The sequence below is a fragment of the Cervus elaphus genome, chromosome 4, assembly GCF_910594005.1.
Source record: "Cervus elaphus chromosome 4, mCerEla1.1, whole genome shotgun sequence".
Classification (NCBI taxonomy): domain Eukaryota; kingdom Metazoa; phylum Chordata; class Mammalia; order Artiodactyla; family Cervidae; genus Cervus; species Cervus elaphus.
In genome coordinates this window covers 15,625,465-15,642,075 of record NC_057818.1, presented here as the reverse complement: position 1 = coordinate 15,642,075, position 16,611 = coordinate 15,625,465, and the positions used below count along the sequence as shown (strand labels likewise).

At 61.9% G+C, this 16,611-nt stretch overlaps 1 protein-coding gene across 10 annotated transcripts in view; it reads left to right on the top strand.

Annotated features, from left to right (window-relative positions):
- Positions 1-16,611, top strand: part of CBFA2T3 (CBFA2/RUNX1 partner transcriptional co-repressor 3) — an 81,250-nt gene that overhangs the window by 58,110 nt on the left and 6,529 nt on the right. For 7 of the 10 annotated variants that reach the window (XM_043898288.1, XM_043898297.1, XM_043898296.1 and 4 more), the window contains 9 exons: positions 1,935-2,012; positions 6,271-6,512; positions 6,611-6,700; positions 10,874-11,055; positions 11,664-11,887; positions 14,432-14,517; positions 15,096-15,294; positions 15,742-15,810; positions 16,058-16,248. In XM_043898288.1, coding sequence (XP_043754223.1) covers positions 1,935-2,012; positions 6,271-6,512; positions 6,611-6,700; positions 10,874-11,055; positions 11,664-11,887; positions 14,432-14,517; positions 15,096-15,294; positions 15,742-15,810; positions 16,058-16,248 — 1,361 coding nt within the window. The remainder of the gene's footprint in view (positions 1-1,934; positions 2,013-6,270; positions 6,513-6,610; positions 6,701-10,873; positions 11,056-11,663; positions 11,888-14,431; positions 14,518-15,095; positions 15,295-15,741; positions 15,811-16,057; positions 16,249-16,611) is intronic. The other 3 variants (XM_043898289.1, XM_043898291.1, XM_043898290.1) reach the window with 3 other exon arrangements.

Below are 16,611 nucleotides of genomic sequence, written 5' to 3'. Positions count from 1 at the left end.
AGAGGCTGGGCAGTGGCCCCCATCTAGAGGAGGGGTCCGGCTAGGTCCCTTGCTGCAGGATGCTGGTCTCTGCTGGTAAACAGGGAAATGCCACCTGCTCCCAGGTGCGGCCACCTGAACACAGGACTGTCTGGCACAAACAGTTCCAGCACCTCTCCCCAGCGGGGTCAGTCTGAGTCAGGGTCCCCACACATGATGGATGAGCCCATGTCCCCACACTTGCCTCCTGTCTCAAGACGGGGCCCTGCCGTCCACTCCTGAGTGCCCGGCCTGCACTGGCCACACAGGAGGGGCCAGAGGTGGCCGGACTTTGCTCACTCACTGTTCTCCTGGGGACTCTGGCCAGCCGGTTACCCCTCCTTCTTCTCCGGAAGAGTCAGTCCTCACCTCGGGCTGAACTGCAGGCCGATCTCTGTCCACTGACTGCAGCTGCCCCATCCAGCCTCACTGGTAGAGAGGGAAGGCTCCGGCCTGGCTGAGTTTCACCCACATCCGTGCAGCCCAGGGTGTCCACGCAGCCCAGGGTGTCCATGCAGCCCAGGCAGGAAAAGGAATTTTCCTGATGGGGCAGCAGCAGGTCCCCCTGGGATGATGACACCCCCACTCTGTTGTCCAAGCAGTTCCAAGCAGGAGAGACCAGTGGACCCTCGGAGGGCCTGGCCAAGGGCTCCGAGCCAGGGTCTCCGATCCTCGTGGGCGTGGCTCCGTGGCCTGCCTTTCTTCTCAGTCCAGGAGCCTGTGTTCCGGAAGGCACTGGTCTGGGAAACAGATGTTCCAGGTTGCGGATGAGGCTGGGGTCAGATGCCACGGGGCCTGGTGAACAGATGTGTGGTGGCAGGGCCATGTGTGGTGTGGGGTCCATTCCCTCTGGCCAGGGTCCCAGCTCTATTCAAAGCATGGAGATTATGAGAGAACGGGTCTTTCTTCTCTAAGCCGACACCTAGTTCCCTCTGTCCGCTGGGAGCTTTTGTCTGAGTGTCAGGCTGCCTCTGGGGTGGCCTCATGTTTGTTCCCTAACCCTCGGAATTCCCTGAAAGCAGGGTGTTAACATGAGGTTAACATCTCATCTCATCTGTGCACCTGGCTGATGGTGCCCAGAGTAGACGGATCCTCTGCACTCCCCATGGATTCCTGCCAAGAACCTCCCCCGCTGCCCCAGGGCCGACCTGCAAGCCAAGCTGACCAGGGACTGACTGGGAGCCACGGCTTGAGGGCTGTGTTTTTTTTCTTGCCCGGTGACTGCCCTGGGCACAAAGTTTATTTTGGAGTTGAAGCTGTGGCATGGCCACAGGAAGGTGGCAGGAGTGCCAAGAGAACTCTGGGGAGGGATGTGAGGAGCTATTCTGCAGCTGGGAGGACCCTTAAGGGGCAAACACTCCATCTTGCTCTTACCCCCTGCGACAGGGGGCACACTCTCTGTTTTCGGTGGTACGGCTTTTCTCCTTGTGGCTTTTGTCCACTGACCTCAGCTCAGACGAATCAAATCTCTCTTCCTGTTTGGTGCTTCCCCCCATCACGGCAGCTCAGACCTGGCCTTTGTTTTGGAACCATTGTTGGCTTATCTGTCGATGGAAACCCTCAGCCCCTCAGCCTGGGCCCTGAGGATGGTGCCAAGTGGGATCACCAGGCACCTTCCAGAAACAGCTGTTTAAGAGCCAGGGTGTCCCACTCATGCCCACGAGGAGCCAGAATTCCGGTCGAGCCCCAGAAGTTCCCACCAGAAGTGGCCCCAAGAGATCCCAGACCCGCCCATTTCACAGACGAGGAAGCCGAGGCCCAGAGAAGGGAGTGGACTGGGCCTAGGTGATGACAGAGGCCCAACCCCCAAAACGCTGTCGAGAGGCAGGGGAGGGGCCGGCTGAAGACACCCCCCCGGGCGGGGTCCGGAGCCCAGCCTCCTTCCTCACAGCGTGTTTTTCTTATTTTGCTTACAGATCGAGAGGACGGGCCTGCGATGTCTCTGCCCCATGGCCGTTTTCATGGCTGCTTAAAATGGTCTATGGTCTGTCTCTGTAAGTAAAATAACAAAAACCACTGTTCTCCCAGAAGTCCTGGCCCAGGGCCTACCGCCCTGTCTGCGCCCCCTGCATCTGCCATGCTAGGCCAGCCTCCCTTAGGGAACAAGGGCCCAGGGGCCGACCAGGAGGACTGAGCGGTGGGGTCCCCAGCCCACAGACCGGGTTCACACCGGCCCTGCCGCCCACACACTGTGACCTTGGGCAGGTGGATGGCCTCTCTGAGCCTCCGTCTCCCCACCTCAGAACTGGGCAAAGCAGGCAGGTCCCAGAGTTGCAGGATGGTAGAATGCCAGTAGCAAGTCCGCAGCCTCTCCCAGGGCAGACCCTGCTCTTAGCCTTGCAGGCACTGTGTCTCAGGCAGGGAACCCCACCTGTAGAAAAGCAGTCATGGGCCCAGCGCTGAGGGCAACGACACGGAGCCCCAGGGTGCTGCTGGTCACATCATGGGAGTCCCCGGCACACGCAGGGTGCTCCACAGGTATTGGTCACCAGTGGACATTCCCATCACAGTGCTCGGGCTGCAGCTGGTGCCATAGGGGAGGCTCTTGCAGGGCGATGCTGGGAGTGTGTCAGCCTGCACGCGCAGCGATGTAAGCCCAGGTGTGTGGCCTCATCCGGGGCCCTGTGCGTCCATGGAGCTGCGGTACTCCCAGGCCTGGGTGCTTTGTGTGGCCAGGAGGATGGTGCCCGAGGGCAGGCTGGGGGCTGGCAGGAGGGGCTGTTTTTGATGCCTCATCCTAAGCTCCCCCCACCCCGCCCAGGCTCCGGGCCTGGGGGAGCCGTGGGGGTGCTGCTCCGTGCCCCCAAAAACCTCGGCCGGGACACGTGTGGTCTATCTTAGTAACACACCTGTTGTGGGAATGAAAGCACTTGTGGCCGGGGGTTATTTTCGGCGTCACTTTAGCAAGCTGCTGAGACTGCCCGGCAGCCCGGGAGGGAACTCGGCGAGAGAGGGCAGGCCAGCCGCGGGAGGACCAGGCACCGAGGGCCAGCGGGTAAGGGCGCCACAGGGAGGCCGGGCCAGGGGCCGCCGGGCGGGGGCCCAAGCAGCAGGAACAGCCACAGGTCTTTGAAGCCCCTGGAAGGCCAGACCCCAAGTGATGGCCCAGCTCTGCTGCAACTGGCCAGGAGGCCCTGCTGTGGTGAGGTCCCCATGCAGCAGGCCACCTCCAGCCTGTCTGGGTGACCGCCAGTGGCTGTCATCAGCCCCAATCGGGGTGTGTGTGTGTGTGTGTTGGTGTCCACCGAGGGATCAGTGGAGCTCTGCGGTGACAGAGAAAAGTAGCACAACTTTGGGGTCTTCTGGTCCCCAAATCCTGGGACACGGCTCGGAGGGACAGGGCCCTTCTTGTCTGTGTCTGGAGCTTACCCCTCCCCGGGCAAGAGGGAGTCCCCGGAATGAGGCACATTGTCCTCAGGGTTGTCCCTGAGCCAGAGTGTCACCTGTGGGTTCTAGAAAGAGCTCCTAGGGTCCCCCAGCCCAGAGGGGGCAAACAGAGTTCAACCTGCACTGCGTCTCCAGGGGAGGGAGTGGCAGCGCCAAGGGCCCAGTGGAGGATGGGGCCGAGGGGCCCAGTAGGCCCCCCGCCTGCAGCCGGCCCTCCTCAGGACACGCAGGGGGCACGTCTGCTTTGGTGCTGACCCTGGCCTTCAATCAGTGGTTCCCAGACGTCTGTCAAGTGGGGGCCAGTTCTGGACGAGCGATCACCCAGCACGTGAAAGCAGTCAGGTCAAGCATTTCCAGCCCCTTCTGGTAGGAGAGGCATGACCTGTGTTCTACAAGCAGGGGCATGAGACGGAGGGAGCCAGGAACTGTCCTCCCGGCCCTGAGACCCCTCCTCTGGCTTGGGCCAAGGGCCATTTGCAGATGAAGAAACTGAGGCCAGGACCAAGTCTCACCCCCACAGCATGTCTGGGCTGGTTTGGGACGTCCACTTCTGACCAGGGCACTTGGGGGGCAGGGCTGTGTCAGCCTGCCACTGAGGAGCGGCATGGTGCCGGGGCACCTGGGGGCAGAAGGCAACCTTGAACACCGCATGCAGGGCGCAGGGACTATGAGGCCCACCGTCCGTGGATTAGGGGGGTGGTCCCTGACCTGCTGCTCAGTGAGGGGAGGAGAGTGTTTGCAGGTGTTGCTGCAGGCGAGGGGTCATGGAAGCTGGAGATGTGGGCAGAGCCAACCAGACAGCAGACTCGGGGTTAACAGGGTGGGCCAGTTCCAGAGGCCAGGGAATGGGGCTAGAGACAGCGGGAGCTGTGTCCCCTGGGCCTGCAGGGGCGGACAGAGCCGGTAACCGGGACCTGGAGAGCCAAGCCCTGGGAGAGCCGAGGCCTAGGGCAGAGGGGCAGGCGTGTGGTCCCACCTCACGTGCTCCTGCCCTTCCAGGCTGGCAAGGCCAAGACAGTCCGCAGAGGTCACCCCCAGAGCCAGGGCAGGATGGCAGGTCTGCGTGGTCTGGAGGGGCAAACCGACACGCCCACTGTCCAAGGTGGCCAAGTAAACAGCAATTATAGGTGATTATTCTGGAGGGGCCACTTCCCAGAGCCCAGCCCGGCAACGTCCCAATCATGGAGAAAAGGGTCCCTGCTCCCTCATCACCAGGGGATGCTGGAGCCTCAGAGAAATGCAGCCCTGAGGGAGCAGCGGCTCTGAGCACCCTCAGAATCCCCACCACGAGATGTGAGCTCACAGCCTCTGCACAGACCCAGCCAGACAAAGCCTGGCGGGGTGGAGGGGAATGGGGGCAGGGCCAGGCCTGGGAACCACAGCAGAGTGAGTGAGAGGTATGCGTGTGCACATACATGTGTGCTGTGTAGGCACGCACACATGTGCGCTCTGTGGGCATGTATGTGTGTGTGCACCTTGCGGGTGTGTATATACGGTGTTAGTGCCTGTGTGTGCACCATGTGGGTGCGTGTGCACCATGTTGGTGCGTGTATATGTGCACCATGCTGACCTGCACATGTTCACTGTGCGGGTGTGCCCAGGTAGGTGCTATGGGTGGGCGAACACGCATGTGTGCTGTGGGGCTGCACTGCATCGTGCCTATGTGCACACACAGGTGTACACATGTGCAAGTGTGTATGGGGGAGTATGCTTGTGGTGTCTGTGTGCATGTGTGGGGACATACATACATCTTTGTGCACGTGGGGTGTGCACTATGTCCACATGCACTTACATGTGTGCATGTGTGTGGTGCATATGGGCCTGTGTGCAAGCATGTGTGTGTGTTGTGTGTGTACATGTATTCATATGTATATGAGAATAAGTGCACATGTACTTGGTATGTTGTATGAGTGTGTATACAAAGATGCTAAGGGAGGGAAGGCGTGGGGAATGAAGGGCATGTGTAAGGGGGAGGGTCATGTAGGGAGGAGCTGGCAGGCAAGCACACACAGGCCGAGTATGCGAACTTGAAGGAGCAGGTTACGGAGGTGTGAATGACTGCTGAGTTTTTGGGCTGCGCTGCGGGACTCCCAGAGGTGTCCATGTCCAGAGCCCCCTCCCCTGTCATCAAGGACCCTGGAAGCCCTCTACCCCTGACCTCTGTGCAGGCTCTGAGGCCAGGAGGCAGGTTGCAGGCGGCCAGGCATGGGAGGACTCCCTGCCTCTGGGGATGGGCTCCCCTGAGGTTATGGTCCTGCCCCAGGACCACTTCACAGCACCCCAGTGTCTGTCACCCTGGGACCCACTGTGCTGCTCCTGAGGCCCTGCACAAGCTCATCTAAGACCCCTTGGGTCACCAGCCTGTCCTCTACACACAGCAGGCCCCATGGGCACACATGTCCGCCGTGCAGCAGACCCTGCCAGCATCCAGCCCAGCTTGTCCTGGGGTCCGGGCTCCCTTGGCTCACCCTGAGCCCCGTCAGCCTGGCACTGGGGCCCTCATGCAGGCAGTGGGGCCTGTGTAGGCATTGGGACACAGCCTGTGGCCATCATGACGGGTGTGAGGGTCACTGACCTTCAGCGGAATGAGAAGATGGGCCAGCAGATCCCGATGGAAGGGAAGCCCCTCCACCTGTTCACAGGAGATGCATGGGTGCCAGGCAGCTGGAGGGCCCAGGTGTCTCTGGGTGTGGAGGGCCTGACTGCACAACCCAGAGCAAGGCCGAAGGACAGCTGAGCGGGGGCACATCTGGAGGGTGGCCACGCTCAGCTCCTCCCTGCACCGGGGCCTCAGTCTGCATGTATGTAAAGGGTGTCTGTGGGGCCCATGGTGCTCTGCTGCATCCTCACCCCCTCCCCCCGCAGTGATGAACGGCAGCAGCCACTCGCCCACGGCCATCGGCGGCGCCCCGTCCACGCCCAACGGCTTCAGCAATGGCCCGGCCACCTCGTGCACGGCCGCACTATCCACACAGCAGCTGCCCCCAGCCTGTGGGGCCCGGCAGCTCAGCAAGCTCAAGCGCTTTCTGGCCACCCTGCAGCAGTTCGGCAGCGATATCTCCCCAGAGATCGGGGAGCGTGTGCGCACGCTGGTGCTGGGGCTCGTGGTGAGTCGGGTGGGGACCCGGTGGGTGACCCCAGGCTGGGCCAGCCTCGGCCTCTGCCCTCCCCTCTCCAGGCTGAAGCCAAGTGTCTTCTTCCCCAGAACTCCACGCTGACCATCGAGGAGTTTCACTCCAAGCTCCAGGAGGCCACCAACTTCCCACTGCGGCCATTTGTCATCCCTTTCCTGAAGGTACGGACCAACCCCCTTCCCTACCCTGAGGCCCCAGGAGGCCTGAGTCTATCCTCTGCCTGCTTAGATCAGCCCCACCCTCAAAACTCTAATCTCCCACCCCCTGGGAGAACAGTGCTGACCCCTCGGCTGATTGCTACAAACCCGCTGCTGGGCCGGAGCCGTCCTCTCCTGACCCCAGGCTCTGACATGCAGCTCCCAGAACCAGTCCTGTGGTTAGTGGCCAGGACACTCAGCCCTTTAACAGCTATGTTCTGAGCACCCGCTATGTGCCAGCCGACCTGTCATAGATTTTGTGGAGCTGCGGGCAGGGGGCATTTCAATGAAAAAGGAGAGCGAGGAGCAGAACCTTCCAGGCAGCAGGGAGCATGCCTGCAAAGGCCCTGAGGCAGGGGTGGGCCTGCAGAGGCGCTGAGGTGGGGGGTGTGGGGTGTGTGTGTGCCTGCTGTGTTGCGGCCCTGTGCCTGGAACACGGAGTGAGGGGATTGGGACAGTGGACAGACTACCGACTCGTAAGTGAGCAGACAGATGGGTGGATGTCAGTTGGGAAGCCACCTGATACGGTCATCATGGAAGATGAACAGTGGACCAGGGCCTCTCGGCAGGAGCAGTTGATGTTGGGTTGGTGGCAGCTACACCAGGGCGTGTGAGCAATGCAGGCTTCCGGGCCCCCACCCAGACCCCTGGAGTCAGAATCTGCATTGAACAAAGCACTGAGCAAAGCTTCGGCACAAAACCGGGAGGAGTGTAGGTGCAGACAGCCTCAGACCCGAGTCTGCCCTGCAGGACTTCTCAGGGCCTTCGCTCCCCTATGAGCACCGCACATCTCCCAGAGCAGGTGGAGACAAGGTGCTCCCCAAACGTATTTGACCACAGGCACCTCTGCTCTCTCACCTCCCCAGGTCAGGTTCCACAGTGCACTTGGGAAGCGCTGAATGTGGCTGACATCCCCCACTCGGGCTCTTGTTTTCTGGGCCACAGTGATGCTCACAGCTGTGGGTTCATCCCTCCATGTATGCTGTGCGCCGGTGGGGCCTGCCTTCCAGGGGACAGGCCAGAGCAGATGTGCTCAGGTTCAAGCCCTAACTTTGCCACTTAGCCCCTGTGGTCCTGGGCCGGGCGAGTCCCACTTACGGAGTGCCTCCATGTCTGCGGCTGTAACTTGGGAGCTATTCCTGGGCTGTTGGAAAGGTTGCAGGGAGTGATCAGGCAAAGAATTTGGCATGTGCTCCATTCATCTGGGGATTTCAGGGGTTCCACAGACAGGTATCCCCTGAAAAGCTCTTCTGCAGCTGCCCCCGCCGAGCACCCAGCAGCCCTCAGGGGGCGGCACAGACACTGCCACTGTGTCCAGTTAACAGGCAGGGAAACTGAGGCCCCCGCCCGTGGAGGGGTACCAGAATCCATTGACTCCAAGCCCCCCGGCCCGCACAGGGTGTGCCCCAGGCCCGCACCTTCCTCCGAGGGGACCCCACGTCACGCCCCCACATCCGCTGCCTCCTCTCTCCTTCCTGCCCTCCGCCCACACCCTGCTGAGCTCACGCTGAGCTGGGCCCAGGCTTCCCCATCTGGCAGTCATTTGCATTCATCAGGAGCCCTTCCCGCTCCTCCTTTCAACTTACTGCTGACTCCTCGCTCCCCATCTTTGGGGACACCGCGCGCCTGCTTCTTCTGTCAGATCAGATATTTACAGCAGACGCCGCCCCCCGTGTCAGCTGCCCATGTTTACCAGGAGCAGGGAAAACACGACACATCCCTGCTCTCACCCAACCAGGCCTGCAGCCCCCTGCCCCTTGAGCTCGGTACCCTCTACCTCCTCTCAGGGGCACACCCAACCTGGCACCGCCTGCCTCAGTGTCCCCTCTGCCCTCAGCACGGCCATGGGGCTGTCAGGACTCTGGTGCCCTGACTGCCCTCCCGGGAACAGGCAGCTGGGGTGAGGGACGAGCTGGCCACACTGAATGCCCATGGCCCTGCCCAGGGCCCTAGACCAAGGTGCTGTCAGGGACAGAGTCCATTCGCCTGCCTGACATGGGGCTTCTGGGCAGGTCAGGCCTGTTCCCCGGTCTTGTGGACAAGGCACCGGCCAGAGCCCTGCCCGGGGAGTGCCCCTCCCCTGCCCCCCATTCACTGTAGGACCCTGGCCTCTTCAGAGTGCAGAGCGCTGCGGGGAGCCTGCAGGGTGTGCCGGCCTGCTGGAGGGGTGGGGTGGGCTCGGTTTTCCCACCTGGGACCTGGGAGCCACAAAGACAGTGCCTTCCAGTGAACTGATGGCCCCCCCAGGCCCACCATGGTGCACCTGCGTGGTGGCCCCCCAGGCCATCTCCTATGAAAGAGGCAGGAGCTGCTTCCGGTCCACCAGGCTCACACCCAGCTCTGCCCTCGGGTAATTGAAACCCCCATTTCCCAGTCCCCTCTCGGGTCCCTGGGGTGTGACCACCCACCTCCCCAGGTGGGACTGGACCAGTAAATTTACAGGAGGAATGGGAGGAGCCACAGCTTCTCGAAGCTCCAGCTGCAGGTGAGGCAGGAGTCAGAGAAGTTAAGTGACCTGCCCACAGTCACACAGCATAGTCAGGGTGGGCTGACACAGGGCACCCAGTCATGCAGGCTGTGTGTGCAGTGGAGACAATAGAAACATCATAAACCCTCACTACATGAGAGACACCTGCTCCACTGACACCGTCACCCACCGGCCTCAGTTCCCTCTGGGAAGAGGGCAGGGTGGAGCCTTTGATCAAGCAGCAGAAGAGGGTTCACATCTCAGTGGTGAGGCATCCCGGGTGCCCTGAGTCCTGGAGACAGCACTCAGGCTGCTGTCTTGGAGGGACATGAGGCCCCCGCAGTCTCTACCCATTTCTTCCAGCCTGGGGTCCCCATTCCCCCAGCCCAGGGCCCCAACAGCCCTGCATCCTCTCCTGAGCCCAACACTGTGCGTGGCTGTGTGGTGGGCTTTCCAGGAGCCGGGAGATGCCACCCACCCGGCCGGCCCTCTGCCCAGGGCCCCCGCTCCCAGCTGGCCCCAGCTGGCCAGGAATCCAGATGTTTCCATGGGTGGTGGACGGACAGCGGCCAGCCATGCTGTCCCCGCCCTGCTGTGCCGGGAGAGGAGGGGGAGGGAGGATGTTTGGCGTCTTCCGATCTCCCGGGACCTCCTTTCCCAGCTCATGCTCCTAACGTGTTCAACAGATGGCGGGCTGGCCCTTGTTCAGCTATCCAAATAGAAAAACAGGCCTGGCAGCCGGCGCTGCTTCACAAAAACGCATCGGCTGCTTGATCCATCCGGGTGGATGGCAGGCGGGGGCTGGGGAGGCGGAGGTGGGAGGGGCTGCGAGGCAGCTTGGAAACACCATGAGAAAGTTGAGGAACTGCATTTATTTACAAATACTCAGAACTCTGGCTGTCCCGAGCGGCCTGCCGCTGGGCCCCCATCCAGCCTGCACCCCTTGCCCAACGGTGGTTCTGGGAAGACCACAGAGTCCCTTGCGGCCCAGCTGGCAGGCCCAGAGCCCGGTGAGGGCGGAGGCTGGAGGACACAGCGGTCACGTCCGGTTGTCACAGGCCAGATATGCATTTGAATCCTGTACCCACCCCACACACACCACACCCTCCTGTGCTGTGGTGCCTAACCCACAAATGTGGAGCCAAGTGGTCGTGTCCAGACAACCCCCCTCCCCTGGGAGGTGACCACGTGTTGGCTCAGTGATGTGGGCACACAGAGCCTTCCTTCCAGGCCGGGCTGGGAGGGGAAGTGGGAAGTCAGGGGCCAGCCATCCAGGGCAGGTGTGCTGGGGTCCTGCTCCTCCATGGTGCAAGTTGAGTGTGGGGGCCGCCCCTCCACTCTGAGCCTCACTCTGTCCTCCGAGAGGGGTTCACCCAAGACCTGCTCCCACAGGTACAGGCAGTGGGTCCTGAGGAGGAGCCCTCCTCACCTTCTGATGCCAGAGCAGAAGGGAGTTTAGTGATGGGAAAAAAACCCCAAATCCCCTGGGGGCATGGTCTTGCCCTCATTCCCAAGCTGTAGCAGAGGAATTTGAGGCCCAGAGAGGTCGTGCATCTTGCCCAAAGTCACAGAGCAATGCTGGCCATTGGCCTCCCTGCCTCACATCTGAGCACCCTTGTGCCCTGACCTCAGCCAGCAGACAGTCCAAGCCCGTCCCGCCCTCCCCACAGGCTAACCTGCCCCTGCTGCAGCGGGAGCTCCTGCACTGCGCCCGCCTGGCCAAGCAGAGCCCTGCACAGTACCTGGCCCAGCATGAGCAAGCCCTGCTGGATGCTGACGCCTCTTCCCCTGTCGACTCCTCGGAGCTCCTGCTGGAGGTTAACGACAACGGCAAGAGGAGGACCCCCGACAGGTACCTAGGGGCGCAGCAGGCAGCGCCCTCCCCTTCTGACTCCTGAGAGCTGCCCTCCTGCCGAGGCTCAGCAGGCGCCCAGTGCCAGGGCTGAGAACGCAGGTGGAAACCGTGTTGTGTTCCGTGGCTGCTGCCACTGGGCTGGTCAAGTTCAGCCTTAACCGCACAGGCTGATCACTGGGAGGCCACCCTCTCTGGCCGTGGCAAGGCCTCTTGAGGACTCAGATGCCCATCACCCCACCCCGGGAGGACAAGGGAGAGGCAGGAGTCTGCCCGACAGGAGTTCCCCACAGGTGTGCCTGAATGTCCAGCGGCCCGAGGTCCCCAGGTGCTGGGCTGACACCCACTGCTGGGTCACAGTGCGGGTGTGTGTCCTGCTGCCAGGGAAGGCTGTCTCTCCCCACTCTCTCCAAGAAGACCCAAGCACCCTGACCTCCAAGCCCCAGGAGCCCGCACCCCTGAGAAGGAGGGGAAAGGGGGTGCCAGACCCCCAGTGGGCAGGTCTGTCTCCCACTCGCTCACTCTGTCCACGCCCCTGCCTCCCTCTCTCCCCTCGGTCCATGGCTCGTGGTCCCTTGACCACTGTCCCCACCTGCTCTCTGGACCAGGACCAAAGAGAATGGGTCAGACAGGGACCCACTGCACCCGGACCACCTCAGCAAACGGCCATGCACCCTGAGCCCCGCCCAGCGCTACAGCCCCAGCAATGGGCTGCCCCACCCGCCGCCGCCCCCACACTACCGCCTGGAGGACATGGCCATGGCCCACCACTTCCGGGACTCCTACCGCCACCTTGACCCCCGGGAGCTGCGGGAGCGCCATCGGCAGCTGGGTGAGTGGTGTGGGCAGGGGCGGCCAGGGCGGCTGTGTGTACCTGCAGGCGGGCACCGCCTGGACACGTCTATCTGGAAGGAGGGACCTGAGAACACAATGCAGAGGAAGGATCTGCACCCCACCCCAGCTGGGCTGTGCCGGAAGCCTGAGGGACAGTCATCTTTTGAGACTCTGTCCTGGGGGGGCAACCCGACATCCCCCAGACCCAGAAAGACCCCTCCCCATGGAGGGAGGGGCACCATGGCTGCAGAAGTACCTGTCCTGGGGGACTTAGAGCCTCTTGGGGTGCATGGTAGCCAGGAAACACCTGGCACGTGGGGGTCCCCAAGTCATAGGAGCTGTGGCCTCGCCTCCAAGACCTGGGTGCCCCAAGGGATCAGCAGAATGCACCACTGATCACACATGGCCAGTTCTGCCCTCTAATGGGACGGGCATCAACACCAAAATACCAGATCCTTAGGAGGTGGTCCCTGAGCAGAGGAAGGAGATGAGAGAGACTGGGTGCTGGAGCCACACCCCTGGGGGCAGGACTGCCTGGTCCTCTGAGCTCTGAGATTCCTCAGGTGTACCCCTGGGCAAGTGATGGCCCCCCCGGCTCCCGCACACCTGCAGCCTCTCTGCTGATTGGTCTATGAGCAGTCCTGCCCTTGGGGCATGAGGGGTTAATAGAGGGCTGGGTCCAGAGTGGGTGCCATCAGGCCCAGCTGTGCTGGTGGCAGGGTGACAGCTCTTGGTGGAAGTCTGGTTGGCACTGTATGCTTTACTGGGCTCCAGAAGGCGGCACCCCCAATGTGTTCTGATATACCTGTGTGATGTGTTAGCCCACCCACATCACAGATGGGCAGACTGAGGCCCAGAGGGGTAATGGACATGCCCAAAGTCGTCTAGCAATGACAACCGGCCTTCTGAACCTCCTCTGTGCTGGTCAAAGAGATGAATAAGACCAGCCTGCAAAGGCTGCCCCTGAGACGGAGGCCCAGGACACCAACCGGGGGCCCAGAGGCAGGGTCAGCAGAGGCCTTGCCCCTTATCAGGCCGTCTCCCCACCTCCTCCCTACGGGAGCTGCCAGGGCCTGGGCCCAGGCAGCAGGTGACAGCGTCTGGCTCCCCACAGCCGGGTCAGGCAGGTGCTAATTCCCATCCGCTTCTGCTAACGCAAAAATAAACGCCAGCTGTCAGGCAGATCTCAGCCACTATTTTGGTTGGGGCGTTGGCGCGGGCCCCAGCTCCACGAGCAGCAGGGCAGGGCGGTGGGTGGACAGCGGGCTGTGGCTACCACCTCCCACCTTGGCTGCAATTTGAGGAGGTGTTTCAGGTTTGGGGACCAAGAAAGGCCTAAGTAGACCCCAGCCCAGGAAGCATGGAACATGCTGGGTCACAGTGAGGGTGATCGTGTTCGGTATTTCAAGCAGTATAAGAGGAGAAGCTATGAGAACGCCAGATGCTGCCCCTCTGGCATGAATTTCTCGGCTCATGGTTGTTTTGTTTCTGTTTAGGGGGTGGGGGCATCCCATTGTTTCAGTCCCTGGAGCTGTACCAGCCAGTGGCTAAGAGCACAGCCCCAGCACCAGTTGACCTTGCTTGACCTTGGTCAACATGTCCCCTTAACCAGCCTCAGTTTCCTCATCTGTAAAGTGGAAATAATGGCATGACCCCCTCCCCTAGAGGATGAAGCAGGGGTGAATGGGTAAAGCACTAAGTACAGAGCCCTCCTCCATCCACACCAGGGGCTCTCCCCTCCCACTAGGGAGGCAGGGAGGCGGGGAAACTGAGGCCACAGGTAAGACAAGGGGCCCAGGCCCCATGGGGAATGAGTGCCAGGGCTTTTGACCTTTTCAAGCCTCACTGTTTCCCAGTAGACCACACTTGGAGCTGCTTATTTGAGACCCAGCAGATTAAGCCATGCACCCCTCTTACCAAGCGGGAGCTCAGCCCAGGAGCTCAGCCCACGGAGGGGAACAGGCCTTGCCAGCCCTGCCCTGTGGACTGACACAGTCTGCTGGGTGATTGAGAATAAGCAAGGAAGCACCTGTGATTACTAAGCAACCAGAGATATACAGGGCTTAAGGGAATCTGGGAGCACAAGGCTGCTGAGGAGGAAGGAGCCTGTCACCTGGGCTTTGGAGGGTGCATAGGAGTTCAGCTAGCTCAGGAAAAGCAGTACAGTGTGAGTTGAAGCCAGGCAGCCACAAGGAGACCCTGAGCAGTGGAGACGCCCCTTAAGTGAGGTCCACTGCCATTTCTCTGGCAGCAGGGGGCAGAAAGAGAGAGTGGCTGAATTTGGGGGAGGAGAAGGAGTAGTCAAAGCAAGGGATGGGGACACTGGTTTCTTCCTCTCAAGCATGAGTAGAGGAGAGGCCTGTTCCTGACCCACTCCATCCAGGGCGGTGGGCAAAGAGAGGGTCAGAGCCTTGGGTTCTCTTCCTCACCTCCCCACTTACCCTAGGCGGGCACAGCCTGTGGGCGGGGCCTGGGTGGGGATGTGAGCGGGGGCGTGGCTTGATTGGCAGGGGCGGGGCCTGAGCTTACGCTCCCTCCGCAGCAATGCACGGATCCCGGCCTGAGGAAGTGATTGACCACAGGCTCACGGAGCGCGAGTGGGCGGAAGAGTGGAAGCACCTCAATAACGTGAGTGTCCAGGCTCAGGCCACGGGGTGCCGCAGCCACTCCCAGGCGCCCTGCCCAACCTGCAGAGGCTGCGGGGGCCGGCCGCTGTGCCCTCCCTCAGCCCTGTGCCCAAGCCTCTGCTTCTGCACTCCTGGCCAACCCTCAGAACACTCCCTCCCTGGGCCGCCATGGACTGTCTCCCTGAGGAAGGTCCCTTGGCCATGAGGGTTGGACCCCTTCAACACCATTTTCAGGTCATGCCCACCCCGTGTCCTTTTGGGGAGGGGAGCCCAAGAGAAGGGTGGTCCCCAGAGCAGCACTGACCCCTCTGCTCCACGGGGCAGACCACAACTCCAGGACTGCAAGGAGAGCTCCAGCTCTGGGTCCTGGACAGTCTCCCCACCAGTGGGAGCCCTGGGTGCCTCCCCAGTCCTTGCGCAGGTGCTCAGGGATCTTTCGCAGCAGCAGAAATGGGTTTTCCAGCCAATGCCTCAAGAGCTGTGGGTAGGCTACACAGTCGGGTGGACCGGGCTGGAGTGTGGGACAGTGTCCTAGCTGTCCTCCTCTGCGTGCGACTCACCCACCCTGGGTGCCCACAGCTCCTAAACTGCATCATGGACATGGCCGAGAAGACGCGGCGGTCGCTGACCGTGCTGCGCCGCTGCCAGGAGGCTGACCGTGAGGAGCTCAACCACTGGATCCGGCGCTGCAGCGACGCGGCAGAGGACAGCAAGAAGGGCCCTGGGCCGACCGCCCGGCCCCTCAGCAGCTCCACAGGCACAGAAGGTGCTCAGCTAGGTGCGCTGGGGGGCACGTGTGGGGCCGATGCAGGGGGACCAGGGGCCAGGCCATCACTGATCATGGCCCTGCAGGGAAATAACACCCAAACCACCCCACCTGGAAAAGAAGGGTCTTCTGCTGCACTGACACTGCCTGACCTGCGGGGATGCCCAGTTCTTGGTTCCGATGGGACAAGGGCTCGGCACTGGGAGGCCCCCGGGGGCTTGATGACTGTGGAACCTGAGAGAGGCCATCTCGTCCCAGCTCCCAGTCAAATCCAAGGCCCATTGCCCCTGACAGTCTTCCTTCATGACATTGCCCTGTTCCCCCCTCCACCAGCTGCAGAGACAGGGTTTCCCCCATGTGTACCTCAGGAACCCCCAAGGTCACTCCCACGCCCTGCCCCCAAGGCCCAACCAGGCGAGGCCCCATCTTGTGTGTGACGCTGGTGTCCCTGTGTTTCAGACGTCCACCGGGAGTTCATGCCTCGGACCCTGTCTGGCTACATGCCCGAGGAGATCTGGAGAAAGGCGGGTGAGTGGGGATGGCCTGGGGCCCCAGACTCTCCCACCCTCCCCATATGCTGGAGGGGCCCAGCAGGGCCTTCCCAGGCCTGCTGACCCACTCTCCACCCTCCAGGGCGTGGCACTCTGCACACAGTAGAGGGCAGGCTTTGGAGATTTCCCCACAACCATGCCTGGCTGCCCGCTCCGGGGTTGTGGGCAGGGGAGATCCAGCTGGACTGGCCCACTAGATGAACAGCCCGAGGTGTCCTTTTCAGAGGAGGCGGTGAACGAGGTGAAGCGGCAGGCAATGTCAGAGCTGCAGAAAGCCGTGTCTGACGCTGAGCGCAAGGCCCACGAGCTCATCAGCACAGAGCGGGCCAAGATGGAGCGGGCCCTGGCCGAGGCGCGGCGGCAGGCCTCCGAGGACGCCCTCACTGTGGTCAACCAGCAGGAGGACTCCAGCGAGGTAGGGCCGCCCCCCTCCCCTCCCCCCAGTCCAGGACGCAACCCTGGCTCTACCACCTCCCAGCCACGTGACCTTGTGCAGCCCCGCCCGGGGCCTCTTGACCCCACGTGCCCTGGTGAGCTGGATCCTGTGGGTGTCCTGATTGTACAGATGTGGAAACTGAGGCCTCCAGAGAGTGGCTGGCTCACCCCAGGTCACTCCCCAGGAAGTGGTGGGACTGTTGTTCAAACCCAGGCTGGCTGACACCAAAGCCCACGACCTCTCTGACCCCTGAAAGCAGAAGGGTGTGCAAGTCACCATGCTGGTGCCTGTGTGTCTGGGAGCTGGACCGATCTGGTGGGGCAGGTGGGAAACCTGGGTGAC